Source organism: Tamandua tetradactyla, chromosome 1, assembly GCF_023851605.1.
Source record: "Tamandua tetradactyla isolate mTamTet1 chromosome 1, mTamTet1.pri, whole genome shotgun sequence".
Lineage (NCBI taxonomy): Eukaryota > Metazoa > Chordata > Mammalia > Pilosa > Myrmecophagidae > Tamandua > Tamandua tetradactyla.
Window position 1 is genome coordinate 193,947,596 of NC_135327.1, and position 20,007 is coordinate 193,967,602.

General features: G+C 37.9%; 1 protein-coding gene across 6 annotated transcripts in view; it reads right to left on the bottom strand.

The window, feature by feature from the left end:
- Positions 1–617: 617 nt before the first annotated feature.
- Positions 618–20,007, bottom strand: part of ZNF746 (zinc finger protein 746) — a 60,520-nt gene continuing 41,130 nt past the window's right edge. For 3 of the 6 annotated variants that reach the window (XM_077149227.1, XM_077149259.1, XM_077149240.1), the window contains exons 5-7: positions 3,778–3,969; positions 3,183–3,308; positions 618–2,046 (exon numbers count right to left, since the gene is read on the bottom strand). In XM_077149227.1, the coding sequence (XP_077005342.1) occupies positions 965–2,046; positions 3,183–3,308; positions 3,778–3,969 (1,400 nt within the window). In that variant the 3' untranslated portion in view covers positions 618–964. Of the gene's footprint in view, positions 2,050–3,182; positions 3,309–3,777; positions 3,970–20,007 lie in introns of all 6 variants that reach the window. The other 3 variants (XM_077149219.1, XM_077149248.1, XM_077149232.1) reach the window with 1 other exon arrangement.

Consider the following 20,007-nt stretch of genomic DNA (forward strand, 5'->3'; position numbering starts at 1 on the left):
CAGCCCTAAGTGGGAGTTGGCAGGCCAGGCTTTATTGCTGGCTCTGCCAGTTAACTAGGTGTGTAAGGGTTCAAGTCCCCACACTTGAGTTTCTTCACCTCTCCAGACCTAACATTATGCTTTCAGACACCTCTCCTTTAGGAAGTCCAGGAGTTGGTTAGCAGGGGTGACACTGCAAAGTTCCATTCTGATAGGTGCTAAAGATGGCCCGTAACTACAGAAACACAAACAGGACTAACACTTTTCAGGGGGCCTTTACAGATGGAGAGGCAGGCTGGGGGAATGTAACTGGCTGTTCCTGGATAAGTCTTTCTCCTAGCTGAGATGAGGCTGGGTTCCACAGTACCCATTGCACTCATTTCCCAGGGGCTTGGGGGCTCAGTCTCCAACCAGCCAGCCGCTGGGCAGAACAGGGTCTCAGCTGCCAAGAGTATTATGTGCTAAGCCCACCCCATCACCAGGAGTCAGGGGACCCAGGGAATTGATAAAGCCCTTTCTCCCCGCCCCTCTCATCCCCTCCCCAGGTAACCAATCTTCCAACACAATTCACTACCAGACTTGGTAAGGACACAGTCAACATGAAGACACACTTTGAAAACCAAAAGTACACTACAAAATTTAAATTGGTACTACTACTATTTTCCAGCTTTTTTCTCAAGAATTAAAAACAAAAGGTTTCATAATTAAATTATTTAAAATTCTATGGTGCTCAATTTCACAATCAGAAAATTCTACTTTTTTTTTATAGGTAGAAGCTGTATTGTTTGATAGTTTCTCTTTTTCCAGTGATCAGTTCAGCAACTTTTAAGTTTGGTTCTCCCACAGTCTTCATTTCTGCCTCTAAGCTATTTATATCACCCCGATGTCTGGAATAGGTACTTTTAAAATTTGTGAGCCTACAGCAGTCACGACTACTGGTGCTGAACTGGGAAGCAACTCAGCCTGTTTCTGGGGTGGAGTTCCCTCAAATGTTACTGCCATCAGTGGGTCCCAGGACACTTAGGCCACAAGTCCAGTCAGTCACAAGGTCTGTTGAGGCCAAGGGTCCTTTAGAGCCCGGGCCCTTGAAGGGGTCTGGGGGGCCGGTAGGGAGGGGCAGAAGAGGCTGGCTTCGGGCCGGCCCCTTGGACCCTGCTGCGTGGTTGCGCTGGTGTTTCCGGAGGTGGTCCTTGCGGATGAAGCTCTTGCCACAGATGGTGCAGGTAAAGGGCCGCACGCCCGTGTGGGTTCGGTAGTGGTCGATGAGCTTGGAGCGCTCCGTGAAACGCTTTTCGCACTCAGTGCAGGGGAACGGCCGCTCGCCCGTGTGAAGCATGCGGTGCCGGATGAGGTGCGCGGGCCGGGTGAAGCAGCGCCCACACTCTCCGCACCGCAGGGAGTTCCCATCCCTCGAGCTGCCCCCCGCCGCTGCCGCTCCAGTTGCTCCTGCCGCTGGAGCCGCCGCCCCGTCAGGCAGCCCGCAGCTGCGCTGGTGAGCAGTCAGACTGACCTGCAGCTGGAAGCTCTTACCACATGTAGCGCACGTGAAGGGCCGCCCCCCGGGAGGGGCTGCCGGGTGCTTCTTAAGCCCTGGCTTGTGGCCAAAGCCTTTTGTCCGGCCAGGGTATTTACAGGGCTCATTGAAAGGTCTTGGGGCCTGGTTGGGGTCCAGGATGGCCTCTCCATTGTCTGGAGAGGAGTATGAGAGCCCCTCAGGCCCAGTCCTGGGGTTCAGACCCACAGAAGGCTTACACCTGAAATTCCAGCCCCACCGGACTCCTCCAAAGAGCCAGTCCCCTTGGGGGGTTTCTTCCTGGGCCACTGCAGGACTGAGCTCACTGATGTCTCTCTCAGGCCGGCCGGGCTCTCTCAGCCCCAGCACAGGGTCCTGGCTGGGGAAGGAACTACCCTGGCTTTCCCAGGCTCCTTCTTGGACAGGACTTGGGAAAAACCTTGTGGCTTGGCCTGGTCCAAATAGGGTTCCATGAGCCTCTAGGTCAGTAGGATGCACTGGTGTGGCCACCACCTCCTCTTCCTGAACTTCTGTTTTTATCACAATTTTTACATCTGCTGAGAAAGCCAGAAAGACCAGGTATCATTCTTCCCCCTTACCTGATTCGAGAACCAAGAGTATCATACTTTCATTTAGATGTTCAGCAGCTGCTGTGACCCCCAACCCTACCCTTAGCTCTGGTTTCCAAGTCTCAGGGTCACCGTTCAGCTGGAGCAGCTTCCAACGGGAGCTGAATGACTGTGCAGCGACACAGTCTAGTGCTCTAGTACCTTCACCATGGGAAAAGCAACAGGCAGATCTGTTCACTGGGCTCCATGTTCACTTTGCCTGTTAAGGCTAATCATGAATTTATTTTAAGACAATAATTCTGTGTCCACAGAGCAAAAGCAGGCTTAAAATTCAGACAGATCTAAGAGGATATCATGGTTCTACCACTTATCAGCCATGGGACTTCAGGCAAATTTCTTAACTAGTATTTCTTTGGAAAATACCCCATTTCAAAGGACTATGCGAGATCACATGTCTAAAAACACTTAGGCATGCTGCTCAGCATGCAGTAAACATTTAAAAAATGTAGCCAGGTAGGCAATGATAAAATTATTACTGAATAAGTAAAATTGTTTGATTTTATATAAATGTACCTCAAGTTCACATCCTGAAGGATCAAGGATCTAGGCCTTTAGGACATTTTTCTGTTTGTGTGTGCTAAATATGGCAAAGATTATTACTTAAGTAAATGATAACTCGTCTTCTAAAGAGAAGTACAGTAAATAGAAAACTAATACATAAATCTGGTAACTGTTCTTTCTAGTCTGGCCTTCAGACATCTATCTTTGGGAGTTAACAAGTCTCTCAGAAGTGTTTTTTATATTGTTTTGTTTTCCCATGCCAGAGAGCAGCCACTAGTTGCTTGAGTCTGGGGAGGTGGGACAGACTGCCGAGTTATCAGCTTTCCAAACACACTGGCTGAAAAAAGATAGACATTTTCGAGAAAGACTGTTTCAAGCATAAGAATTTAGAAGGAGATAAACAACAGAATGTATAGAGTCATAACTTCATGGACATGTAAATACTTATTGGCTGAACAGGTCAGGATTGTTCCCCAATAAAAATGAGTGTCTCTGGGATGAGGCCTCCTCCATATGCAAAATATTATCTTTCCTTCTTCCTTTCCCTGGTGCCCCCGTACCTTCAGTGGAGGCTGCTGTGTTGAGCTTCAGTGTCCCGTCTGAGCAGGCTGAAGAAGGATGGTGGGGAGGGAGATCTGCCTGCCAGGAACTGGGTGGGATAGTGGTCGAAAAATTGGAATGGACACCTGCAATGAAAACAAAGCAGAGCCTGGGGGTTAGGTAAGAAAAGGGGGCAGAAGAAAACTGTGGGAGAGGATGAGAAGGCTAAACCCTGAAATGCCCATCTAGGTCTTATCTGAATGACCATAATGACCCAACCTCTTTTGAAGCCAGTTTCTTTTGCTCCTTTCTCTGAAGCATGAGGAAGCTCAAGACATCACTAACTTATTTCACACAGTCCCTCGTTAACATGAGGTAACCAGTGATTTAAATGTTCAGTGCTGGGGGGAAGAAGAAAAGGAGTGAGGCTGATGAAGGGGGCATTACTGAATCCAGGGGGCCCTCAAGATGTTATTAAGGCAGCCATCTCCCTTGCCTTAAAGAGAGAAAATTTATAAACTAGTCAGGCTAGCCATTCTGAGAGTCTGTAAGTCCCGTAACACTTCCAGGAATTCCTTCATCTACACCCTGCCCTTGGTCCTGACTGCCACTTACCAGGGGTAGCATCAGTAGAAATGTCTCCTGCTCCTGAGTCCAGCTGACTGAGGCCCCAGGGTTCTTCCCCGATATCTGGCTGTCCGGCTGCCCAAGCCTCCACCCCCAGAGACTGCTGCTCTTGGAGTTGGAGTTCACTCTCCTGCTTGATTTGCATTAAGAGGTCAGGTGCAGGAACTGGAGCCCCTGAGCCTGGGAAAGGGAAAATACATGAGCAAATGGTTCATTGGCCCTTAGGTTCCACATACAGCTTGGACACATCCACTGCCAAGGAGTTGGGACACAGAAGCCTTAGAAGGGTCAAAGAGCAAAAGTCTAATGGAAAGAGAAGACAACAGCAAACTGGGGACTCCTGTGCCTTCTGGAAAAAAGATGAGGCCACATGATATTGACTACATGGGAAGTACAAAAATACAAACTCTCAGGGCTAATCTTCTGAGCAGTGGGGGAAAACTGAGCTAACATGGGTAGTCCCTATTTCCACTTCAAACAAAGAAATACTAGATAAAATTTAACCGCCTCCCCCCCAAAAAAAACCACACATATTTAAGTGAGCTCAAAATAAATATTCCAGATATTGTAAAAGAATCGAAGAGAAAATGCAAGGTCAAATCAAGAGTTAGCACTAAAGTCAAGTGACCTTCAGGCTTACTAGAACAGGACACAGAACTTAGGGGCTGGGTTTTAATGTCTTTGTGAGGCAGAGCAGAACTGAGCTTCCTGCAAGCTCTGTCTGTGAGACAGGGACTGGAATAACTGCTAGCCTGAGGAAGCTAAATGGAAGCTGCCTGCTTAGCCAGAGTCACAAGTGGGAAAACCACCCATAAGAAATCAGAATCCCCTGTCCACAGTGAATTCATACTACCCATATGGTGCAGGAACTCTAAGCTAAGAAATTCACATAAAACTATGAAAACCCATGAGGTCCCAGCAAGGGCAAGTACAAAACTGTCCCATAGGTACACCCCCACAACATGGGTCACATACAACTCCCTCCCAAAAACTAAAATAACAAACCAGAAGAGAACCAAAGGACTACAGGAGTCAGCAATACAACAAATGGTAGAAATCATTTTTTTTTTTTTTTAACATGGGCAGGCACCGGGAATCGAACCCAGGTCCTCGGGCTTGGCAGGCAAGCATTCTTACCTGCTGAGCCACCGTGGCCTGCCCAGAACTCATTTTCAACAGCTACAGATAAAAGGGTAAGCTGAATGATACAGTAAAATAAGTATGTCTAAAATATTTAAGGAATATTTAAAAGGAAAGGACAGAATCTGTAAGGCCAGAATAGGGCATTTAAAAGGCAGATTGATAAAGAACTAAATTGATATTCTTGAAATGACAAAAGCAGTCACAGAACAAAAAACTCAATGGATGACTTAAACTGAACAAAGCTCAAGAGAAAATTAGTGACTTAGAAGGGGAAATACTCCAGAATACAGCACTGAGAGAGAAAGAAATGAAAAATATTAAAGAGAAGTTATGAGACTAGGAGGAGAAAATGAGAAGTTCCAACATATGCTGGTAGAAATTCTAAACTGGGAGCACAGAGCAAAAGGTAAATGGCAATAGATAAAGAAATAGCAGTTGAGAATTTTCCAAAATCAAAGGAATTACCAGCCCATGGTTTGAAAGTAACCATCAATTCCCAAGTAGGAAACAAACAAAAAAACCTAGATAATGTTCACATGAAATGGAAAAACAGCAAAGCCCAAAAGAAAAATCTTAAAAGGTAGTAAAAAGAAAAATATGATGCTCAGCCTGAAAGCTGATTTCCATCAGCAACTATGATATCAGAAGAATCTGATGGAATATCCTAAGAATACTTAGGGAAAATACCTGCTAACTCATTTTACAAGGCTAGTTTAATTTTGACAGCTACAACTAGGAGACAATATATGAAAAAATTTATGATATAATCTCATTTGAACAGATATGAAAAGATTCTTAATGAGGTAATACAAATTAAATCAAGCAATGTCTTTTTTTAAAAAGAGAAAAAAGACAATACATTATAAACAAGTTGGGTTTGTCCTAAGAACTCAAGGATAAGTTAACAGTAGCAATATAATTAACAAAATTAACAGATTAATGGAGAAAATAATGTAATTATCAATAGATACAGAAGTATTCAATTCTACTGTTTAGAATACAGCTGGCTAGATGTGTACAAAAACTCTTTCTAGCACTGAACATTTAAAAATGCTGGGTAAAGTATAAAAGTAAAAAAATAATTTATTTTAACATGTCGATGACTTTGGAATAAAAGAAAACAAAAAACAAAAAATACCAGAGGCCAGAAATGATAAGAAAGCCCAATTCTATAATGTGCCTTAGTTCCTGCTCTCCAAGAGCCTGTGTTTTCCTGGAGTGTGCGCATGGGGATAGAGAAGTGTGAAAAGCTTAGGGCTCAAGCAGGGTGGGAGACTGGGTTGAATATCCTTTTCCTCTGCCACATAAATCTGGGACCCCAAAAGGCAACTTTCCTAGTAGTAAACTTAAAACAAAACAAAAATGAAGACCTGCCCTGGAGAGAAAGACTTGCCTATCTTGGGGCTTGGTTCCAAGCTGAGTTGGAGGGTGTGGGCTGGCAGAAGAATCTCCTCTCTGGGAGTTAACATACCACAAGGCAGCACTCAAGGGTGTCTGGTGCCAGCTTCACACCACCAATGTGTGTGAAAACTTCTAGGCCAAGAATTTGGCCTGAAGTGGTTCCAAGCCTGCACAGGTACCATGTGACCAGTTAAGGCAAACATACATTTTCTCAGGAAGAGGGCATTTTTAACACAGCTTGTGAATAATGAATGAATTCACAATTAAACATCACCATCTCAGTTGGAAAACCACCTCAAAGTCAGTAGAAATCATGAACTGCAGAACATGACTGCAAGGCTCTGGATAATGGAATATCATATACAGAACAGAAAGTTTAACATATATCCAAAATATTATCATTTCAATGTGCAAGCAATACAAAATTATTAATATTTATATTATTTTTATACCACATCTTTTATACACATATCATATATAGAATATAAAGTTTAATATATAAAGAGGGAGAGTGGAAGAATGATAAATAAGTAAAAGACTATTAAAACTGACCAATCCAATTTTGAAAAAGAAATAATATAACTTTAGAATTGAAAGATAAAACAATTGAAATAAAAAATCCAATCTATAGGTTAAGCAGCAGAATGGAAACAATTGACTAGAGAATGTTGAACTAACAAAGATAGAGCAGAAGAAATTATTCACACTCAGCACAGAGGTGATAAATATGAGGTTCAGACATATGAAAGCTAACATGAGAAAGTTCCAGAAGAAAATAGAGAGACTGGTGGTGAGGCAATATTCCAAAGAGACAACACTGTGAATTTCCCAAAATTGGAGAAAAATATCAGTGATTAAAGTGGGATAAAGAAAAAGAAATCCATACCTAGACATGTTGTAGTAAAACTGAAGATCACCAAAGACAGATCTAAAAGAAGCCAGAAAGAAAAAGCAGATAACCCACAAAGGAATATTGATTAGACCAACAGCTGGCTTCTCAAAAACAAAAAAGTCAGAAAAAAGGGGCAAATTATCTTCAAAGGTCAAAAAGAAAATATCAATCTGGAGTTATGTCTTTCAAATATAGAGATGGAATAAAGACATTTTCAGACACAAATAAACTCATATACAACAATATACAAACTGAGAGCTCATTACCAACAGACCCTTTAAAAAAGAACTTGTGAAGAAAAAAAAGATTTAAAAATTTATCTATAAAAGAGTAAGGACAGAATGTATAACTTCCCATTGAATTAAAAATAAAAATAGTTTGAGGAAGAACAAAACCTAAATCAATAATTCCAAAAGACACAAAGAAGTGTATCTGGGTGGGGGGAGAAGAAATAAAGAAAAGGCAGGACAAAAGACTACTATCATAATTTAAGAAGGTAGAAAGGAGTTCAAATAACTTAGTAATTAAAATCAATGTAAATGGTGCTGTCCGAAGGAAATACAATATAAGTTGCATTTCTAATTTTTAAATTATCTAGTAGCCAATTTAAAAAGGAAAAAGGAACAGGCACAATTGATTTTAACAATATATTTAACCCAATATATCCAAAATTTTATCATTTCAATGTGCAATCAATATAAAATTATTATTGTTATTTTTTCATACCACATCTTTTATAGACATATTTTTGTTCTGTACAATCTCTGAAATCTGGTATATATTTATATTTAGCAGCACATTTCAAGTGCTCATAGCCACATGGACTAGTGGCTACAATATTAGACATATAAAAGCAAAGATTAGCAAACTAAAACAAACAAAAATCCCAGCTATAAGCTGTTTATAAGACACACTTAAAACAGAAGGATGCAGAAAGCAATCTAAAAGAATAAAAGATACACTAGAAGCCAGAATTAACAATTTTTAAAAAATTGGTTTTTAAAAGTTAAAAAAAAATCTATTTAGTAGATACCAAAAAAAAATGGTGTAGCTTTATTATATCAGATGAAACAGACTTTAAAAACAAAAATAAAAAAGGGTTACTATGCAATGGTAAATTAACCAGGAGGATAAAAAAATTTCTAAATTTCAAAGATGAAAAATACAGGTTCAAAATTTATAATTTTGCAAAACTGGCAGAATTCAAGGAGAAATGGACAAATCCATAATCACAGTAATTTTGACACAGTTCTCTCAGTAATTAACAAATTTAGCTGACTGAAAGTTATAGAAAATATGAACATCACTATTAACAAACTGGACAAGGGCAAAGGGATGTTGATAACAGTAACTGCACAGAAGGGGTGCAGTTACCTTCATCAACAAAGTCAAGTAATTTGTATTACTTTTCAAGTCACATAGAACATTAAGGAAAAGTGAACACTTTCTAGGCCATAAAACAAAACAAACTTCAATGAATTTTGAAATATTAATATTTTACACACTGTATTTTCTAACTACAACACAATAAACTTAGAGATCAATAACAAATATTTCCAAGCTCCCTATATTTACTAAAACTTTTTTAAAATGCATTTTTCTTTCTAAATAATCTGAGGTTCAAAGGAAAAATCACAATGAAAATTAGAAGATATCTGGACCACAATGTTAGTGAAAATATCATTTATCAAAACGTGTGGGACTATGGCACATATGGCACAAACCTTGTGTCTGATGCTCCTTTTATCCAGAGTATGGACAGATAAGTAAAAAAATATTGATATAAAAAAGAGTCAAGGCAAGTATTTTGGCTGAACTTGGTTGAAAAGGATTGTTTAAAGTCATGTATATCCAATTAATGCTACAAACATAAAAAAGATCTTGCATGAACTACTACAAAGATACAACACTTACACACACAGTTAAGAAAAGAGTAATATATGGGGGAAAATCACCTATTTCAAGCTACAGACTAATATTAACAGTCATGTTTAATATTCTTTCATCAACATTAACAGGTGTCTACACTAATACTAGGGGTCAATAATAGGAGGGGATAAGGGATAAAGTGTTGTACCTTTGTAGTAGTTCACGCAAGATCTTATTTATGTTTGTAGCATTAATTGGAGATATACATGACTTTAAACAATGAAAAGGATCTAAAATTGAAAGTGATGATGACTGCACAACTACGTGATGATACTGTGAGATACTGATGGTATACTTTGGATGGAAAAAATATAGCTCAATAAAATCTGCAAAACAAGAGTCAAGGCAAGGTGTTAGACTATGAGTAACACCAACAAAATCCACAGAAGAGCAGAAGACAGGAAACAAAGATAAGATATAAGTTAAAAATGGAGAAAACCAAGGCAATAGAGTGATAAAATTTGGTCCTTTGAAGAGAATATTAAACCAACATATCTCTAGCTAGGATTAACAAGAGAAAAAAGACAGCACAAATAATACCAATATCAAGAATGAAAAAAGGAACAAGATTATAGATGCACTAGAGATTAAAAAGATAAAGAGAATACTATGACCATTATCCTACATAATTTGAAAGCTCTCAGGAAATGGACAAATTCTTAGAAAAACTGACAAAAGAAAGAATAGAAAACTTGAATAGCCTTATAGCTATAAAAGAAATTATATCAGTAGTTGGAAATCTCCCCAAAGGAAAACATAAGGCCCAGATGGCTTTACCGGTGTTTCTTACTAAAAATTCAAGGAATGATCATTCAAACATTATACAAACTCTTTGAGCAAATAAAAATAGAGGAAAAACATCATAGCTTAAATCTTTAATACCAAAACTAGGCGAAGACAGTCTGAGAGTGGAAAAATTTAGGCCACTCGTACTAATGAACAAAGATATAAAAATCCTAAACAAAATATTAGGTATTACATTCAACAATATGTACAAAGGATCGTGACTAAATTAGATTTATTTCAGGACTGCAAGACTATTTCAACATTTAAACATACTTTAACATCATTTACCATGTTAACAGGTTAAAGAAGAAAAACCATATATTCTTTTCAATTGATACCAAAAAAGCATTCTATAAAAAATTCAACAGCTATTCTTGTTAAAAACACTTTGCCAACCACAGAAACATAGGAAACTTCTTTAACTTAGTAAAGGGTATTTATAAAGGAAGACTTTAGCAAATATTATACTCATTGTGAAAAGCTAAAAAGCATTTTCTTTAAAATCATGAATCTCTAGGATACCTGTAATCATCATTTCTATTTCAGGATTTTCTGCTAGAAATTCCAGTCAGCACAATAAAACAAGAGAAAAATAAACATAAAGATTTGAAAGGAAATAAGAATTTGTATTACTTAGAGATAATTTCTTTCTAGAAAATCTGAGAATCATTTGAAATTAGCCAGAAGAGCTATTAGCATTAATGACAATGTTACAAAGTCCTAGGTAGAATATCAATAAGTAAAAGACGCCTGCATATTTATATCCTATGGGGGTTTTGAGGGAGTCCACCATGGATCTTAGAAGTAAGATAAAAGAAGAAGGCAGGGGGGCTAATTCGTTTTATTACTGATAATGGAGGATGTTGCTTGGGAGTCTTACTACTGACCCTAAAACCCCACTGGACCAAGGTGGGGAAGAGCCTGTCCCTAGCAAAGCAGCAAAGATCTCTTGCCCCCTGGAGGTGGCCAGCTGTCCAACGGAAAAAAGGATGGGCAGGACTGTGCTTGTCCAACTCTTGCTCCCAAACTCTCCAATAAGAGTTGAGGTGTGTAAAGGGGCAGAGGAAGATTGGAAAGTTTACATAAACTGAGCGCCCACTACATGAAAACAAGCATTAGGAGAAGGTATTTCCTTCTAACCCTCATATAAAAGCAACAGAAAATGCAAGTTAAAAAAATATGTAAAATACTGACAAAAAATTAAAAACAAAACAACCTAGGAATAAATCTAATAAAGTATGTGCAAGACTTTTTTCACTGAAACATTACAGGTGAGTTAAATGAAGGGATTTAAGATATTCATGGGTAACATGACTTGTGATAATTCTCTCAAAAATGATTAATAGCTTGAATGTAATTCAAACCAAAATTCTAACAGGATTTTTCACAGAAATTTATGAGACAATTCTAAAACTTCCCTGCAAGAGCAAAGGAAAAGGACAGCCAAAATGCTACTGAAAAAGAATCAGGGTCTCTCACACCACCATAGAAACCTTCCCAGAGGATAAGAACTTGAACGTGAAAGGTTATTAAACTTTTCAGTAGAAGACACGAGACATTATATTATGACCCTGACGGAGGGAAAAATTTCTTAACTGTTTAAGGCATAAAAGGAACAAACCATAAAGGGAAGGTTAGTAAATCCAAGTACAATAAAATTAAAAGCCTATGTTCTTTAAAATATGCAATAAATGCAGAAGATAGCAGCAACACATACAACTGAAGAAAAAACCAATGTCCAGAATATATATATAGAACTCTTACAAATCAACAGGTAAAAGGAAAATCACTTAAAAGAAAAATGGATAAAAGCCATGAACAGGCATTTCACAGAAAAGGAAGGACAAATGACCCATATATAAAGGACATAATGCTCAATCTTGTTAACTAGGAAAATGCAAGTTTGAAACTGCGAATTTTAAACCATTTCACTCACACCAGGTTGTGAGAAAATAAAATATAGGACATTGCCAAGGTTGATGAGGATGAGGTGCAACAGTAACTCCAATCAATGCTGGTGGAGATGCCAACTGGTACCACTTCAGAGAACACTCTGACATTACCCAGAAAAGTTGAACATGCATCTTTCCTATGACCCAGCAGTTCCACTCCCATGTCTATACCCAGAGGATCTTTTACACATGCATAAGAATTCTCACAAGAGCATTGTCTTAAGAACAAAAAGTCAGAAACACAAATACCCATCAATAGTAGAAAGAATAAACCCCATTGTGTTATATCCATAAAACAGAAAACTATGAAGTGATGAATATAGTGAAAATGAATGATCTACAGCTGCATACAAATACATGGATGGCTCTCAAAATCGTAATATCAAATGAAAAAGCAAGAAAAATGAGAATATATATGGTATGATTCCATTCATAAAAAGCTCAAAAACAGGTAAAGCTAATTAACTATTTAGGAATATACACTTAGGGGATGAAAATATTAAAGAAAAAAAGCAAGGAGTCATCCCTTCTGTTTCTGAATTTTGCGTTTATCTGTAAAGGGAAGGGAGGAGGATGTAATAAGGGAGGGGAAATGGAATCTTAAAAGGTTCTGGTTATGATCTATTTCTTATGCTGGGGTGTTGTGAATATGTGTTTTATCATTCTGTAAACTTTACCTGAATGCTATATACACTTTCTTATGCATAATAAACAGTAAAAATGTTTTAAAAGAAATAAAACTTAGTACTAAGAAAAGAAAAAAAAATCGATACAATATAAAACCTCTTGGCATAAAAACTTCTGGCTAGCCAGAAGCAGAAGAAAACATCCTTAAACTAATAAAGACTATCTTCAAATGCCTAAGGCAAAAACCACACTTAATCCTGAAAATTCAGAAATGTCCCTGATAGACAAACATTGCCAGCTTTTACTGCTACTATTAAATAATGTCCTAACCGAAGCACTAAACAAGAAAAATGAAGTTATGAAAAGGAAGAGAAAACTTTTGTGTTATTTGCGGAGGGTGTAATTGTCTACATAGAAAACCCAAAAGAAGGTAAACAGACAAATCATTAGATGTAATAGGGAGTTTAGTGAAAATTTTCTTTTATTTTTAGAAAAGTCAATAGCATATGTATACTTTTTAAAACTCATAATTAAAAAAAATTCCATTCACAATTGAAACAACTATCAGGAGAAAACGGTAAACCTTATTCAAGCACATACAAGAAGCTATTAATAAATAAGTCTTTACATGGATAGAAAAGCATGATGCTGTAATGTTGGCAATTCTCTAGAAATTAAATTATAAAGTAAATGCAATTTCAAAGTTTCACTGGTTTCTAAGATTTCAGAAATTTGACAAAAAGATTCTGAACTTCATATGGAAAATTAAAGGTTCTTTTCAAGTCATGAAAAATTCTGAAGAACAAATGGAGAAGACTTGGTCTATTAGATATCAAGTTTTATTATGAAGCTAAAACAGCGTAGTGTTGATGCAGAGATAGACAAGACCAATGAAACAGAAATAAGAACCCAGAAAACAGCCTCATGCACATATGGCAACATGGTTTATGACAGAATTGTCAAATCAAATCAGTGGAAAAAAGACTGAATAGTAAGCAAACTTTCCACATCCTTGTGGGAAAAAAAAAAATCTTTCCTTCCAACATACACAAATATATATTCTAGATGGGATTGGAAACTTAAATGTGAAAAGCAAAACTTGAGAAGTTCTGTAAGAAAATAGAGGGGCGCATCTTTCTGGCTTTTAGTGACATAGAGAAGGGTATCTTATAACAGAAAAAGCACAGTTCATAAAGTGAAAGATTGATATATTTGAACTCTATCAAAATTTAAAACTTCTATCCAAAACCAACAAAACTAAAAGACCTGCCACGGACTAGGGGAAGATATTTATAATGCAAATAAAGACTAAGGAATCACATCTAAATCAAATACAAAGTACTTCTGAATCAACAGAAAAATGAAAACAACTCAATGCAGCAATTCACAGGAGAAGAAACAAAATAAACATATGACAAGGATGCAATTAAAACCAGGTATCATTTCACTGCTATCAGACTAGAAAAAATTAAGCCTGAAAAATAGGCAAAGATGTAAGGAAACAGGAACTTCATAACTGCTGGGAGTATAAACTAGTGTAATCAACCAAAGGGAAGGAATCTGCCAGTATTAGAATTGAAGACAAGCACGCCCTCTGATACAGCAAGTACACCTCTGGGTATAACTCGCAGAGTGTAGCAGCACATATGCTCAAGGTGACGTGTTTCAGAATGTTCACTGCAGTATTGCTTATGATAGTGAAAAACAGAAACAGCTTAAGTGTAAACCACTAGAAGAATGGATAACAAACTACAATAAAGTTGCATATAGAAAAGTATCTGTTAAAATGAATGAACCCCTTTATATGTACCAATGTGGATAAATCTGAAATACAGAATGTTGGATGACAAACATAATGACATTCATGTAATTTTTAAAAATACACAAAACCATATTATATATTATCTATGGCTACATACATATGTAAAGTTTTAAATTGTAGATGGTAAGATTTCCAGTGCCTGCCCATGCCAAAAAAAAAAAAAAAAAAAAAAAAAGTAGATGGTACAAATATAGACATCAACTTCAGGATAACTGGTTATTCTAGGAAGGAATGGGACCGAGAGACCTAAAAAGGAACTTAAATTGTATAAAGATATATTATTTCACACATACACATAATATATACACACAAACACATACATCTACGTATGTGTATGCCTACATTTGTATATATGTGAATATGTTTAAAATTATGAAATACAGCAATACATACAACAAATATTTATTAAAGTTTTACTCTATGCTGGGTGGTATTCTAAATGTTAGGAATGATCATATGAATAAAACAGATAAAAGTCCTTGTCCTAAAAAAAATTTTTTTTAATTAAAAAAAAAATTCTTGTCTTTTTGAAATTTATATTCTACTGGGAGACACAGACAACTTATAAATATGAAAGATAAATAATAGATGGTGATAATATGATATGAAAAAAAAAGCAAAGCAAGAAAGAAAGACTAGAAATACTGGGTGAGGAGAGGATTGCAATTTTCATTCTGGGTTCCCTGTGTTTGGATTGTTTAAATGATCTATCCAGACAGGCTGAAGGATTGCAATTTTTAATGGGTTGATTAGGGAAAGTAATATATGAGCGAAGATATGAGGCGGTAATGCAAAGTGCCATAAGAATAGCTGAAGAGCATCCCAGTAGAGTTGTACTGCAAGTATAGATACTCTGAGACAGGGGCAGCCTGGAATATTCAAGGAAAAGCAAGGAGAATGGTATAGTTGGAGCAGAGAGTAAAAGAAAAGCAGTAGGAGACAAGGTCAGAGAGCCATACTGTGTAGGGCCCTTGAGTTTTGGGCTTTTTCTCTGAGTCAGATGGAAAGTCATTAGAGGTTCTGAACAAAAGAATGTTAGGACTTATGCTTTAAAAGGATCAGTATGGCTGCTGTGCTAAGAATAGACTGTTGGGCATTGAAGCAGAAGCAGTGAGACTAGTTAGAAGACTATGGTAATAATTAAGCAAGAGACAAGAGGCCTGGGTGGTGGATATGAGGCATATATGGATTCTGGATAAATCTGGAAGGTAGTGCCAGAACAACTTTCTAATGGATTAGATGTGGACTGTAAAAGAAAGGGTCTCTCGACTGCAACTGGAAGGATGAACTGCCATTTAATGAGGTGGGGAGAATGTGGGAGGAGCAGGTTTTGACGGGAAGATTAAGAGTGCAGTTTTGGACATGTTAGGTATGAGATGTCTATTAACTATCCAAGTTGAGATATGGATAAGGCAGCTGGGTGTACAGAATTTAGAACAGAGGTCAAGTTGGAGATGTACATTTGGGAGTTTTCAGTACAGAGATGATATATAAAGTCCTAAGACCTGAGCGATAATGAAGTATGTAGGTATAAATGGAGAAGAGAAGAGGTGTGAGGACTGCAGGTACTTTAACACTTAAAGATCAGAAAGATGAACAGGAAACAGCAAAGAAACTTAGGAAGAAATGGTAACTGAGATGGGGGAAAACCATTTAAGTATGGTGTCCTCTAAGTCAAAAAAGTGAATCTAGGATGAGCAAGTAATCAATGCTGACAAGTGCTACAAATAGGTAAAATATGATGGCATACCTTTTTGCAATATGGAGGTCAGTGAGGACATACAAGAGCACTTTTGGTAGGAAGGGTTTATTCATTTTGATGGGACTTGGCGACAGCAAGTATTTTTCAAAAAAGTTTTGCCATAAAGGACAGCACAGAAGTGGGGGCAGTAGCTAGAGGAGAATAGGGTCAAGGGAGTGTTGTTTGTTTTTAGATGGGAGAAATTGGAGCATGTGTAGATATTGGATGGTTAGAGTGTGGAGAACTGAAGATGAGGTGAAGGTGGGTGAGAATTGCAGGACTAATGCTTCTGAGAATGTGGCATGGAATGGGGTCTAGTGCCAGAGGAAAAGCGGGCCTTGGACTGGAGGATTGACAGTATATCCACAGTAACTGGAGAGAACACAGAGAATATAGGTATAGATGCTGGCAGATGGATAGATAAGGTGGCTAGGGTTTGTGAGAGCACTACATTATTTTTTCCAATTAAAAAAAAAAAGATTTTTCAACATAAAAACCATTCCTGGCTCACAGGCTGTATAAAAATAAATCCAGCCTGCAGGCCATAATTTGTCAGCCTCTGGGCTAGTGAATCAATTCAGGAAATGTATTATGACTGCTGACAGCACTAAATGCCCACTCGAAGTTACTGATTACAAATTTAAAGTGAGACCAGCACGGGATTGTGGGATGTTCTCCAGTCACAGGAAGTTGCTTGCATAACAGGTACAGAATTGGTAGACTGATTTAACCAAGATTATGTTATTTTCAGGTGAATACAACGAATAAAAGAAAGGTGAAAGAGCTGAAAGTATATGGAAGAGAACGCCATAGAACATAAGCTGAGTAAAGAGGAAAACAAGTTGGGACAGTGAGAAAGTAATGGAATCAATGGACTGTAGGTCAAAGGACTGAAAGACAGCTGGAGTCAAGGTACTAGAAGGAAAGAACTAGAAGGGTAAGGGTGGTGGTCAGGAAACAGTGTGCCTGAAACTGAGATTACAGAAGGGGTGCAGTTACTGTCATCAACAAAGTCAAGGCAGTGACCATGGGGGTAAGGAGCTGTGGTGGGATGCAGAAGAGGTAGAAGGAACTGAGAGGCCAGGTTATTCAAAGGACTACCTACATAGAAACTTTCACAACAGGAATAGCGGTGAGGAGAGTAAGGGAGAGGGCAATTGACCTAGAGGTGTGCAGAAGACAGTAAAATGACCAGCAGCCTAAAGGTAAGAGATTCAAAGTGGGAAGTTTCAGAGGGGTGGAATGGGGGAGACTGGTACTGAAGCACCAGTCCAGGCTCAGGGATATGCAAACAAGACAACAGTTAAGAGGGCTGCAGGGGTGCAGTGACCTCAGGCAACAACCAGGTTCAGCAAAAGCAAGAATGGGAGGGGAACATGATTCAGGGAAGAGCTTGGAGAGATCTTGTTGATGATTCCGAGTTTCAGAAAGCACAGTGGAAGAACTTTTTAGGAGTTCAGAAGTGGGACATGAGGTTTGTAAAAGTGAAGGATGAGGCCAAATGGGTATGAGGGATGAGTTGGGAGCCTGGCTTCTTGGATGGACAAGGACAGGGATAAAGGCCATATAGAGAAGTACTGTGAATGGTCTCAAGGCAGAGAGAACAATATGGAGTGTGTGAGTGTTGGAGGGGGAGAGTGGGACAGGAATCTTGCCAGAAACCAGCATATTTCCAGGCCCCTACTTACTAGAAGCCAGGGAAACCTCTAAATACATGTTATATATATAACAGAAGCTAACCTTCTATGAACCTACCACACAGATTAAGCAGCAGAATACTGTGAGTGCAGAAGCCCCTTGTGTACCCCCAATGTTATCACTTTCTTTTCTATCCAGGCAGTACCGTGTTCTTAGTCAGCTTTCTATCCTCTAGCTCTCAGCACTATCAAAATACATTTATTGAACTAAACTGGTGAATGCTTTACTGAACACTGACAATGTTCTATATATGATTCTGTCCTTGGCAAAATGAAAGTCTAATTGAGATGAAACAAAAAAATACACAAGACAGCTTAAATACTAAACACAGTAAAAGGTTTAGGTGTTTCAGGTTTTTAGATGAAAGGAAAATCTAGCTGGGACAGCCAAGGGAGGTTTTGTGGAGGAAGTAGGGATTGAGCCTGGCAGAGATGGAATGTACCCAATGAAACGACATTGTCATTTCTCATGCAACCAGTGAGGTCTTCACTTCAATTCAACAGTTTGGCTTTTCTCATGTGTCTACCTGTCTTTTCTATAACTTTCAAAGGTGCTGACAGGCAGCAGTAAAATCTAAGATACCAATATCAGGGATCCAGATTCATCTTAAATGAATACATGGTTCTCATTACATTGAAACCCATGCTGATAAAAAATGGGTCTATGACACCTCTCAGAAGAGGAAATACGGATGGCCAAGAGGCACATGAAGAGATGCTCAATGTCCCTGGCCATTAGAGAAATGCAAATCAAAACCACAATGAGATATCATCTCACACCCACCAGAATGGCCATTATCAACAAAACAGAAAATGACAAGTGCTGGAGAGGATGCGGAGAAAGAGGCACACTTATCCACTGTTGGTGGGAATGTCAAAGGGTGCAACCACTGTGGAAGGCAGTTTGGCGGTTCCTCAAAAAGCTGAATATAGAATTGCCATACGACCCAGCAATACCATTGCTAGGTATCTACTCAAAGGACTTAAGGGCAAAGACACAAACGGACATTTGCACACCAATGTTTATAGCAGCATTATTTACAATTGCAAAGAGATGGAAACAGCCAAAATCTCCATCAACAGAAGAGTGGCTAAACAAACTGTGGTATATACATACGATGGAATATTATGCAGCTTTAAGACAAGATAAACTTATGAACCATGTAATAACATGGATGGACCTAGAGAATATTATGCTGAGTGAATCCAGCCAAAAACTAAAGGACAAATACTGTATGGTCCCACTGATGTGAACGGACATTCGAGAATAAACTTGAAATATGTCATTGGTAACAGAGTTCAGCAGGAGTTAGAAACAGGGTAAGACAATGGGTAATTGAAGCTGAAGGGATACAGACTGTGCAACAAGACTAGATACAAAAACTCAAAAATGGACAGCACAGTAATACCTAATTGTAAAGTAATCATGTTAAAACGCTGAATGAAGCTGCATCTGAGCTATAGGTTTTTGTTTTGTTTTGTGTTGTTTTGTTTTGATTTTACTATTATTACTTTTATTTTTTTCTCTATATTAACATTCTATATCTTTTTCGGTTATGTTGCTAGTTCTTCTAAACCAATGTAAATGTACTAAGAAATGATGATCATGCAGCTATGTGATGATGTTAAGAATTAATGATTGCATGTGTAGAATGGTATGATCTCTAAATGTTGGGTTAATTTCTTTTTTTCCGTTAATTAAAAAAAAAAAAAAAAAAAGAGAAGGGATAATTGGAGATGAAGGGATACAGACTGTACAATGGGACTGGATATAAAAACTCAGAAATGGACAGCACAATACTACCCAATTGTAATACAATTATGTTAAAACACTGAATGAAGCTGCATGTGAGGTATAGGTTTTTTGTTTTTGTTTTTTTTGTTTTTTTTTTCTTTCTATTATTGTTTTAATTCTTATTCTGTTGTCTTTTTATTTCTTTTTCTAAATCGATGCAAATGTACTAAGAAATGATGAATATGCAACTATGTGATGTTATTAAGAATTACTGATTGTACATGTAGATTGAAATGATTTCTAATTGTTTTGTTAATTCTTTTTTTAATTAATAAAAAAAATAAAAAAAACAAAAAAACAAAAAACAAAAAAAATGGGTCTATGTTTTGTAACTACTAATGGATTTGAATGACATTTAGTTCTTGGATGGAGGTGAAGCTGACTCTATAAAGCTATGAATATATTAAAATTGGTCTTTAATATATGCCCATCT